The 12,817-nt window shown below is 35.0% G+C and overlaps 1 protein-coding gene across 1 annotated transcript; it reads left to right on the top strand.

Moving 5' to 3' along the window:
- Nucleotides 1–6,329: 6,329 nt before the first annotated feature.
- LOC109604418 (uncharacterized) lies at nt 6,330–12,610 on the top strand. Its single transcript, XM_049962592.1, has 7 exons — nt 6,330–7,121; nt 7,180–7,368; nt 9,235–9,447; nt 9,505–9,833; nt 9,887–10,387; nt 10,546–11,005; nt 11,059–12,610. The coding sequence occupies exons 1-7, from the start codon at nt 6,963–6,965 to the stop codon at nt 11,974–11,976; spliced, it is 2,769 nt and encodes a 922-aa protein (XP_049818549.1). The 5' UTR covers nt 6,330–6,962; the 3' UTR covers nt 11,977–12,610.
- Nucleotides 12,611–12,817: the final 207 nt, after the last annotated feature.

Here is a 12,817-nt window from a genome sequence, read left to right as displayed (position 1 = left end):
AATATTAAAAAATAAAGTTTTTAAACTAACATGGACATGACAGTTCTTAATCTTAAGATACTTTCTGGTGTATTGCTAAATACTTTTATATAATTTGTTCTATAAAACCTCTTTAGATTTTTTTCAGTATAATAATAATCATTGACTAATTAATCAATTGAAAATATATATGACAAACACGACAAATAGAATATACAGAATAACCTGAAGAGATTGTCACAAATCCTGTTATGGTGAAACCCATTAAAGGAGCACATGAGGGCAATACGTTTAAAATAGGTTAACAGAACAAATAATAATGACCACAAATACTTAAACAATTCAATAATTAATTAAAACAATACCCTCAGCATACTGCAATGAATATTGTAATCGACTTCAACATTACAGTTGTTATTGGAGTGGAAAATAAAGACTTATAGTTTATTGGGTTAAGCATCGAAGCTAATCAATAAGAACTGTTCGAGGTCTTTGCGACACTGCCAAACTCCAAATAAATCACTATTTTTTGGGTATTTTAAACAATATGCTTTTGTGGACTCTATTCATAAATTTATTAACAAAATAACTCATTATTATACTTATATTATGTTAAACAAGGTGATTTACTAATATATATTTTTTTATATATTCGTCAGAGAAATTGTATTGATTTTAAAGGAGAGTTGTATTGATCAATCAGTTGAATTTAGTTGATTCATCAGTGAAAATTATTAATTAATAGATGGAACTTGATTCCATCCATGGAAATTACTGATTAAGTTTTTGGAACTTAGTAATCAATCGGTAAAATTAGTCTTATTTATTAGCGAAATTGTACTGATTTTACTAATTAATCAGTGGAACTTATTGATCAATTAGTAGAAAGATAATTCATCAGTAGAAATTGTTAATTAATAGTATTGGAGTATTGTCTCTATCCATGAAAATTACAGATTAATCCATGGAACTAATAATCAATCAGTATAATTTATGAATGAATTTATATTCATTTCAATAAGGAATAATATTGATCCGTCAGTAGAATTTAGCTGATTCATCAGTAGAAATTATTAATTAATAGATGGAAATTATTGATTTTATCCATGGAAAATATTGATTAACCATTTGGAACTTAGTCAATCAATATAATTAGTCTAATTCATGAGTGAAACTGTACTCATTACAAACCTGATTTATATTGATTTAATTAATCAGTGGAACTTATTGATCAATAAGTATAAAGATAATTCATCAGTAGAAATTGTTAATTAATAGTATTGGAGATTAATCCATGGAACTAATAATCAATTTGTATAATTTATCAGTGAATTTATAGTGATTTCAATGAGGAATTATATTGATCAGTCAGCAGAATTTAGCTGATTCATCAGTGGAAATTATTAATTAATAGATGGAACTTATTGATTCCAACCATGGAAATTACTGATTAACCATTTGGAACTTAGTAATCAATCAATATAATTAGTCTAATTCATGAGTGAAACTGTACTCATTACAAACCTGATTTATATTGATCATCAGCGGAATTTACTAATTAATCAGTGAAACTTATTGATCAATTAGTAGAAAGATAATTCAACAGTAGAAATTGTTAATTAATAGTATTGGAATACTGTTTCCATAATTGAAAATTATAGATTAATCCATGGAACTAATAATCAATCAGTAGAAGTTGTCTAATTCATCAGTGAATTTATATTGATATCAATGAGGAATTTATTGATTAGTCAGTAGAATTTAGTTGATTCATCAGTGGAAATTATTAATTAAAGATAGAACTTATTGATTCCATCCATGGAAAATACTGATTAACCCTTTGGAACTTAGTGATCAATCAGTATAATTAGTCTAATTCATTAGTAAAATTGTACTGATTACATTCAGTGGATTTTACTAATTAATCAGTGCCACATATTGATCAATCAGTAAAAATTGTTAATTAATGGTATTGGAATACTGTTTCCATCCATGGAAATTATAGATTAATCCATGGAACTAATAATCAATCAGTAGATCAGTGAATTTATATTGATTTCAATGAGGAATTATCGGTAGAATTTAGCTTATTCAACAGTGAAAATTATTAATTATTAGAACCATTCATGGAAATTACTGATCAGTGGAAGTTTTGACTAAAAATGACAGACACAAAGTACCTTTCACTAATTTAGATCTACAGAAAATTTATTTATTTATTTTCTACCTTAAATGATTCAGTATTTATAGCTTTCATTATTAATTTGTAGATTGTAAATACTGTAAAAATGTTGTCAAAACTTTATAAAGTACCCTTGGTACATATTCTTATTATTGAGTACTGTACTGACATAGTTAATTGATCACCGGGTACCAATTTTAATTATTCACAGAAACTCGGCGAATAAACAAACGAAAAACCCCGAACAAAACGAGTCAAGAACCGTCCAAAGTGCTCGGCAAAGCTTAGGAGCGAAACTAGAGTAGTGCAGGCAGACAAGGGTGGCCGTGGTATTGAGTTTTCCCCTTTTTGTAGGGGTTCCACCCTCGGTCGGTTCGGGCAAAGGGATCGGAGCTGTCTCTCCAAAGCTTTAATGGCCTTCTATCGTGCCAACGGGAATACGGGGACTTTCCTCCTTCACTCTCTCTCTGCAAATCGATAACGCCGGCTTCGCCGGGCCAAAATCTCCTCGCGTCAGCTATATTTAAAGCGGGATGTGCCGGTCTATTTCTGTTGTTGTACGGGGATCTGAGACGTTTTGGCATGTTAATGGTGGTTGGATGGGGTTCTGGGTCAGAAAGTTACTTGTAAATCAAGCCACATCAATTGTTCTTGTCTGCATGAGCTAATTATTTGTATGAAATACATGTAGGTTCTCCCCTTTAGAAGAATAATGCTTTATAAGACTTTAAAATGGACGTCTTCACTATGTGTTCAATGTTTTAAAGGGTAATAACTTGTATTTAGTTAAATTTTTACTGATATTAAAAGGTTAACGTTGTTAAAATACAAGAGGATCAATCGGAGAAGTCGCCATCTCCCAATCGGATCTCCCCACAGTCCGTCGCCGTGAAATTCCAACGACACAGATAACGACCTGCCCTTCTGCTGACCCTAGTTGGAAGTGTGCGCTTTGTTCGTAAGACGCCTTCAACCCACTTCAAGTGAAACTCGGCTCCGTCAGATGCGGCACGTCGTTGATCGGACCAAAATGCCTTCGTGGCAACTTGAAACCAGCACATTCTCTCTTTGCCTTGATCCCCCGGAGACAGTAATGCATGCGATGGGTGGGATCTATCTACACGTTGGTCTTCGGGCCGGGCAGCTTTGTTAGCCTCGAGCTCCAATTGGTTTGTTTCTAAGGGAATTACTCTGAAGGGGATTTTATTAAACGAATACTCTCATATTTATATAAGATAAATTAATATTCTAGAGTCAATTCAATAATACACATATTATAATGTGTCCATTCATATAACACCTAAATAAAAACATCTACAACTGTGTTAGTTGTCTAAATTCTTATCATCTACAGGAAAGACTTAGTGGTTTAGCAAAGTGAGATAATTCTTATACATTTATTTATCAATACAGCCACGTTTCATATAATTCCTGTTGTGTCAAACATGGCCACCAACAAGATTAAATAATCGTTGAAGTAACTGAACAATTACCATTCAGGGGCAATTGTAGGCAAACACATACAAAGAACATGACAACAAAAAGCGTCGTATGACGCACGGCCCGTGTTCTAGAATCCTTTGGTGCGGTTTCGATAATTACAGACATCCATCTGGCGCAGTGAACGAACCACGTCATGACCGTATCTTTCCTTAGAACGAAACGGAAAGATAAAGGCGCGACAGGTTTCGAGTTGTGCACGGAGCATTTGGTCTGGTGAGTGAGCAACTCGTACAAGGTGAATATCCGACGGGAGAGGAGTATTTCACTTGAACAAGCCCGAGATCGAAGTCGAAGCGTGTTTTTAACGTCGAACAATGGAGTCCAAAGAGTGGATGGATTCACGTGGCGATTGCAAAATCGTGTTACGATCGTGGCTTCGGTTTATATTGGAATTAGTTATACACCTGCACTGTTATATTTGATGTTGGTGCGGTGTTATTGGAGTCATTTATACGGGGAGCTTCAGATAACGTGTTATCTTTGTTTAGAAACTTATTATTAATTTTTCTAATGAAACTGTTGTTGGGTTTTCCTGCTTTGTTCAAAATACAAATAAAACGACGAATAATTATAAAGAATTTACCATGTTTTTTCCTTAAGCTTCCTTCCATTAATGTGTTTATATTTTGTCTTCATTTGAACTTGAATAATTGATCAATGGAGATGTTTTGTATAATGATCTCATCAAATGAATCTACGCAAACATAATTATCATGACTCTTTACCCAAATAAAACATGACATATTAGCTGATGTATATATAATTAACTACTACTAGTTAAGTTGAACAATTATGTTTATTTAGCTTAATTCATTAAAGGACGAATGTACTAGTCATTGAGATTAGTTTTATTATTTTATACCATTTTAAATAGACTAATAGTTGTAGTCAAATTAAATTTTAAAAAATGACTTACAGATATAACAGGCTACAAAGAGTTCTTATCATGATTTAAGCTAAGTTCCTGCTCTTTAGACACTACAAGGAAATAAAGATGACCAGTTACAAGTAATTTTATACATTTTGTTCTTTTAAAATCAATTTTACTTTTATGGTGGAAGAAAAGAGTTTAAAAAACAAGTAATTATATTTTTATAACACTCTTTATTATTTTTAACAACTTGTTCTGAAATACTTTAATTATTTTAAACAAATAATGAAAATGAAGAAATTAAATTATAATTAACTAATAGTTGTAGTTTCCAAATTAAATTTACAAAATGAGTTACTGTCATCACAGACTACAGAGTTTTTATTGTGATTTAAGCTATGTCCTTGCTCTTTCGATACTACGATGAAGCAAATACAAAGTAATTTTAATAATCTTATTTATCTTGTTCCTTTAAATACAATTTTACTTTTATATGGTAGAAGAAATGAGGTAAAAGAAAACAAGTAATTGTATTTTTATAACACTCTTTATTATCTTTAACAACTTGTTGTGAAATACTTTAATTATTAAAAAAAAAAAAATAATAATGAAAATGAAGGAATTAAATTATAATGGACTAATAGTTGTAGCTGCCCAATAAAATTTACAAAATGAGTATCTGGCATCACAGACTGGAGAGTGTTTATTGTGATTTAAGCTATATCCCTGCTCTTTCAGTACTACGAGGAAATAAATGTGACCAAATACAAAGGAATTTTAATAATCTTAGTTATTTTGTTCTTTTAAATACAATTTTACTTTTATATAGTAGAAGAAATGAGGTAAAAGAAAACAAGTAATTGTATTTTTATAACACTCTTTATTATCTTTAACAAATTGTTGTAAAATACTTAAAATTATTAAAAAAAAATAATGGAAATGGAGGATAAAGTTGTAATGGACTAATAGTTACAGCTGCCAAATTAAATTTACAAAATGAGGTACTGGCATCACAGACTAGAGTTTTTATTGTGATTTAAGCTATGTCCTTGCTCTTTCGGTACTACAAGGAAATGAATAGGACCAAATACAAAGTAATTTTATTATCCTTAGCAATTTATTGTGAAATACTTTAATTATTTAATAAATGAAAATAATGAAAATGAAGGAATTAAGTTACAATAGACTAATAGTTGTAGCTGTTAAATTAAATTTTCAAAATGAGTTACAGGTATCACAGACTAGAGAGTTTTTATTGTGATTTAAGCTATGACCCTGCTCATTAGGTACTACAAGGACATAAATATGACAAATCATAAACTAATTTTGATAATTTTATTTATTTTGTTCTTCTAAAAACAACTTTACTTATATATGGTAGAAGAAAAGAGGTAAAAGAAAACAAATAAATGTGTTTTTATAACACTCTTTAATATCTATGTCATCTTACTACTTTTTAATGTTGATTGAAAATATACAAGGTAAGTATCATTTAATTAATTCATTGAGGTATGTTCATATTACGATCATTAAAGCTAAACCACATGAAAAAACTCAGTCGATTTATCAACTCAACTATGATTAGCTGAAGCTATCTATCTACATAATTTACTAAAATTGCTCAAGTAAACTTGTTACAATCAATATTTGTAACTCAATTTAGCTTTCAAAATGATCAAATACATACATGAAAGTTTACTTAGCTTTTAAAAAGAGTCTTTGTCTCTTAATAGAGGAAAAAAGGTTAAAGGAAACCACACATTGTACATTTGTAGTGTTATTTATTATCATTGGCAGCTGCTGCTTATTATTGTAGTGGAATATTTTTGATTAAATATCAATCGATACTTGAAAAATGTTGCAACTTAGAAAGTAAGTACCACTCCACCAGCATCATGCTGACATACAAAGGAATGGACCTGCACACAGGTGAGAAGGATCATCTCAACGCAAACACCATGTAGGTAAGTGGAGGCGATCAAAAAACCGGTCCCGCCTATCCACATGGAATCTCGGCTTGCGCAGGTAAACGAAGTCAGTTTTTGGAGGCTCATCCAAGCGTTTTTGGAACGACCTCAAGGATCGCGACGGGCGCAGCAAAGCCGTTTAGGCCGAGTCCACGGACAGATGCGTGCGAGCCGGTCTTAAGTGGGTACTCGTCGCCCTCCACTCCCTGAGGAAGCCGGTGGTGCGGAGGTCGCATTGATTTTCGTTGGGTAGAGCTCCCGCACGGCGGGGACGAGTAGGCCAAAACGCCCGCAAAGAAAACAACCTTACTGGCAGCGACTCCTTCCGCCGGCCCGTACAAGTAACTGGGATAAATGGCGAACGGGACGTCAGTTGTCGGCGTTTCGTTTGAAAATACGCGGATTGTGTGATCGCTGGATGCGGTAGGACGCGGGTGTTTTGGGTGACCGTGTGGGCCGAATGGCCGACCATACTGTTAGCGCGATGGGAAGTCCGGATGTGCAGAAGGATGCTTGTCGGCTGTGCGACGAGAGTGCGGACAAAATGTTTTATGTTTTCGACAAGAACGACGAGGGACGACAAATTATACACATCATAAAAGAGTGCTTACCCATTATTGTGAGTGCACGTCCACCTTCGGGAGCGAATCTAACCTAACAATATTGCCATTTTTTAGATATACAGATCTGACCCCCTGTCAAAGAAGATCTGTGAAAGCTGTTTGGAAAATTTGGAGAATCTCACCAGGTTTAAGCGGTTCGCTAAGGAGATCGACGAAAAGCACAAGGAACGACTGAGGGCAAGCAACGAGCCCAAAAATAAGGATGAACTACTTTATTTAGGCATCGAACCTGATGATGTACCAGTAAGTAGTTCCTGTAAGACTGAAGTTCGTACAATTATTACAAAGTGTTGGAGAATATTTATCAGCCTGTGTCACATTAATAAATATTAATTAAACAAGAATAATTCTGTTGTCAAATAATCTAAACTAAACAACCAGCATATTCCTGTGTCATCGAAAGCAATATTTTTTTATTAGTATTAGTCGGATGTGTATGATGTAATGTTATTGAAATGTTAACAGTATTGATTAATATAAATAAAACTAGTCTTATTATTTCAATATGGACTATATAAATAAATAGTATTGGTGTCTCAACTGAAATTCGAATAATACATTGATTTGATAAACAAAAATACTTCATTTTATCAAATTAATAAAGTATAGATTTATAATTGGCTGTGGTTTATTTATGTAAATTGTTTTATCTAAAAGATATCTAATATTTGATGGCCAAAATATTGCCCAAATCGACGAAAATATCATGTAACAATACGATCAATAAAAGGCCCATTTGCGTTGCGTGCACTTGCCCAACTTTTTGATGAAATTCGTTGCATGAAGGCTCTTTGTAAAGGTTGATTCATCCCAGTCTTTTAACTGGCCTATTTACAGACATTATGCATCAAATTTTGCTCAGTTTTTCATTGGTATAAGTTTGAGGAAGATCTTAAAGTTGTCTGTATCATTGCCTCTTTTATTGTTTTTAAAAAATGTGTCGAATACAACAAAGGAAACAACAAATAGATTTCAAACAATGTGTACAGTTTAAAACATTAATATTAAAATATAATATATTAAATTTATTCAAATATAACTGTAAATTAATGCTGTATTTTCTTCAGGAGAGGCTTTAGAATTTTTCTTTAATTACTAATTAAATACTATACATTTATACTACATTTTTATTAAATTTATTCAAATAAATCATTAATAAAAAGTATAAATTACTTTTTCTGGTACCTAATACATTTCCAGTGGAGTGATTTAAATATTCTTATGAATCCAAACATATGTTAAAGGAAAATTTGTACAAGAAAAGCAATTTTTGGAGTTTAAACTTGAAGGACTGTGGTTTCTTTAGAAGAACCTTTAGAATATATATATTTTAAATTATTATATACTAAATACTACCAATTTCTTGATGTGTTGTTTAAATATTTACTCATATTATACCTAAAAATCCTAAAAAAGAATTAAACTTTAATATTTAGGCATATTTCTATTTTCATCTCAGAACTATTAGTCAGATTAAAAAGTTTTTCAATTAAAATATTGTTTAATAATTGTAAACATTAATAACTTAATACATTTTTATTGAATTTTTCAAATAAATTAATAAAAAGTATAAATTACTTTTTCTATTGCTCAGTACATTTCCAGTGGAGTAATTTAAATATTTTTATAAATCCAAACATATGTTAAAAGAAAAGTTGTACAAGAAAACCAATTTTTGGAATTTAAATTTGAGGGACTTTAGTTTCTTCAGAAGCTTTGAAATTTTTTTATTAAATACTATTAATTTGTGTTTATTCATACTGTATCTAAAAAACATTAAAGTAGAATTAAAATTTAATACCTTAAGTTAAAAGATTTTTTAATAATTGAAAATATTGATAATTTAATACATTTTTATAGAAATATATATTTATTCAAATTTTTAATATACATATTTATGTAGTTTCTGATCAAGTAATGAGGATAATTTGTTAATAAGACGTGAAGAAACGTAATACAAAATATTGTAAACAGCCAACAGTCAGTTTTACAATTGTGTAGGAGTAAAATGCGATATTTTTTATTAAACTCTTATCTGAAGTTAAAATTCAGTTTGTAAGTTTCCTGATACGTAATCAACCACAAATACATGGTTTAATATCATTTCAGAACGAAAATGACCCAGACGATTACGTCATGCAGGGAATCACCGATGCGTGTACCTCCACAGAAGATCTTCCCGTCCTGTGCCTCAGCTGTAAGCAGTCGGTGGTCGATGCGAGTACCGTGAACGGCGAACTGGAACTGAGCACGGACCTTCAGAAAATCGTCGCCGACACCCTGTGCAAACGGAAGGGCAACACAGAGACCGAGACTGACAAAGTAATTGTACCATTCGATTAATAAATATTGTAATTAATGTTAACATCCGTTGGTTAGGTACTGCGCAACCGCAGGAAGAAGCCGCAGCCGTTCTACCACGAGCTGGACGACTCGCTGTGCAGCAGCATGACCGAGTTCACGCAGAACACGGAGAGCTCCCACTTCTACGACGACCGGTCGGATGTCGAGTCGGTCGAGTCGGACCGGGACGAGATGGGACGGCCGGCCAAGAGGCGGCGCGTCGACTACGAGGAGACCAAAAAGGAAGTGTCGGGCGGTGGCGAGCTGACCATCAAGATCTCCAAGCGGCAGCCCGAGCCTGTAGAGGACGACGAGCCGATGGAAACGGAGGAGGAGATCGAGTTCCATGCGGAGTACGAATACAGGTACTTGCCCACCTCAACCATTATGGCGACGTTGTAACGTGTTTGTTGTTTAGGTACAATCCTTTGACGTTGATGCAACTGGCACTCAACGTGATCAACACCCAAAACGTGCCGGACTTCGTACCGTACGACTTCACCAAACAAATCTACGAGCCCGAGTGCAAGTACTGCAATCAAACCTTCCAGAACACTAAAATACTGGCGCTCCACGAGGTGTGCCACATGGACGTCATAATAGATGAAAAGATAGACAGTCCAGCCATCTGGCCAGACCACAAAGAGGATTCGCAAGTGCGTAACAAGTGGCTGGCTTACTTCGACGAGAATGGCTACGAGGAGGACGACCTGGTGCTTGACCAAAGCCTTCTTATACCTATAGAAACGGCTGAAGTGAAGGAGGACGAAGACCACCACGATGATTTGGTGACGTTGGATGGCACCAAACCGGTCGTTAGGGGGATACCCTTGTCCGAGTATTCGAAGGAGGAACGCAAGAACTTCTACCAGTCTATTGTGGTGGGTGGGGTGAAGAAAAGGTTCTGCCAAATATGCAGGTAAGTCAGTTATAGTTCTTTTAATAGAAACATCAAAAGATCAAACATAAATAATTAAAAGTTTTGTACTAAATATGATCAATAATAAACATAAATATTAAAAAATGACACAACTTGGTTGGGATTCATATAATAATTTTATTTTTTAATGTTTTCAGATACAGTTTCAAAGACAATTGGGCGATAGAATCACATTACTTTTCGTCGGCCTGCTATTACACGTGTAAGTACTGCGGCATGCGCTTCAACAAGCAGCGGCACCGCTTCGACGAGCACATCCAGGAGCACGCCAGTCGTGGTGACCCTATCGTTCTAGACAAAATATATGCGCCCAGCAAAGTCAACAATTACATGCCCAAAGTAATAATGCCTGACAAAGCTAAGCGGCAAGGTTTGATACCTATCAGACCGCATCCTCAGCCGGAGAGGATGTACTCGCCGGTACCTTCGCAGCCTCCTGCGTCGGGCACCAGGTCGATTTACGTACGTAAGTCGCTGCAGCCCAACCTCAAAGAGGAGCCATCGTCGCCCACTGGTCAAGTGACCCCTAAAACGGAGATTATCACCTCGCAGTCGAAGACGGGCAACCAGGCGTATTTCTGCAGGAAGTGCTACAAGGTACTACTGTTACTAATTTAATAAAATTGATATAATAACGTATTTGTTGACAGGTGTTCTTCAAGTTAGACGAGTTTAACGCACACAGCAAGAACTGCGACTACAACCAGTTCCCCGGTTTCGTCGCCTCCAAGCCGTCGGGCCCCACGTTCAACGCCAAACCGACGCCGCCACCTCCACCCCCGCAAAAGAACGGGGACAGTGGCAACCGGTCGTCGCTGAACAACCGCCCGGTGAGGAACTGCGCCCGCGAGGCGGGCCCCTACAAGGACGAGGCCTTCATTCCGGAGGTGGTGCTGAAGGAGCCGGCGCAGCGACACACCAACATGGCGGGCCCGCCCTTCATATGCTTCATTTGCAACACCCCGTTCCCTACAGTGTACTCGCGCAACAGCCACATGCGCATACACAAGGGCGAACAGTCGTCCCCATCCACCAGCAAACCCAAGGCGTCGCACCACCAGGTCAACCACTACATGGGCAACAACTACGAGAACCAGAACTACAACTACGACACGTACATAAAGCAGGAGCCGCTGGAGCCCGAGGTGCAGATACACGAGACTGAGCCGCATCCCGCACAGATCAACTCGATAGGTAACGGCGCCGTGAGCATCACGCCCATACCCAAGAAGAACAGTAATCAAAGGGTGACGATCAATCCGGACATATACAAGCTCGTCCAGGACAACCCGAGCATTTCCATTAAGCCCAAAGTGGACAACCACAGCAGGTATCAGTCGCAGCAGCAGCAGCAGGCGGCGTCCAGCAGTCACATGTACTCCAACAACACTGAGGACAAGTCCTACAAGTGTTCCAGCTGTTGGGAGGCGTTCGCCAACAAATCACACTTGTACTTCCACAAGAAAAATCAGTGTGAGGGGTCCAGGTTTCCGTGTCCGTTTTGCAAGAAGCGATTCGGCACGGAGGCTGCCTACAGTTCACACATATTTTATAGCCATCCTGAGTAATGGTTTTGAGTACAGATTGTGTGAATTGATTTACAAATTGAATTTGTAGCCTGATACCAGTTATAAAACGTAACTATTTTAATTGTATATAGGAAAGAAGATGAAGGTCTGAATGATTAGATACTTTCAACATCTATATCAGTTAATGAGACTGTCCATGTTGAGAAAAATTGTTCCATATTATACGGCTATTTAATAAGCAACGCCTCAAGTAAATTTTCGTATTTCTTTATATTTTCCTCTAAGTGTTATTTATTGATTTTTGAATATATGTAATATTTCTATACGTAAATTTATTTTATTTTTATAGAGTTTTCATTTACAGTATTTTTTTGGAAAAAAATTATATTGGGCAATTTAATTTGTTTAAAAACCAATTGAATTTGTGACTTCTTGGGATACCATATTGTTTTATAATAAAACACTACATTGTATAATTTTAGAGATATTCTGTATTTCAAGAATGATCACGCCTAATTGAAAATGAGTGAAGCGTTTTCAGGAACCAAGCTATTCCCCGCTATTTATCATATATTTTAAAATTTTGTATAATTAGTATAACGTAGATTATCCTATTTCAATGTAAATATGTACTAGGTTTTCTGACGTGAATAAACAATATATTTAATAGTTACAAAAGTCGTTTTATTATTTAGTTTAGTTCACATTACACCAAGAGTAAATAAGTCAATAAAACATACTTATTTGGTTTATGTGGCTTCATAAATGTCTCACATAAGGAGACCAATTTATAAAAATTATTCAGATAATGATAAATAACATTATCCTATTCATTAATTTATTTACAGTAACCCCTTAATAATTATTTATTAATTCCCAC

This window comes from Aethina tumida, chromosome 2 (assembly GCF_024364675.1).
Source record: "Aethina tumida isolate Nest 87 chromosome 2, icAetTumi1.1, whole genome shotgun sequence".
NCBI classification, from domain to species: domain Eukaryota; kingdom Metazoa; phylum Arthropoda; class Insecta; order Coleoptera; family Nitidulidae; genus Aethina; species Aethina tumida.
This window is presented reverse-complemented; position numbering and strand designations above follow the sequence as displayed.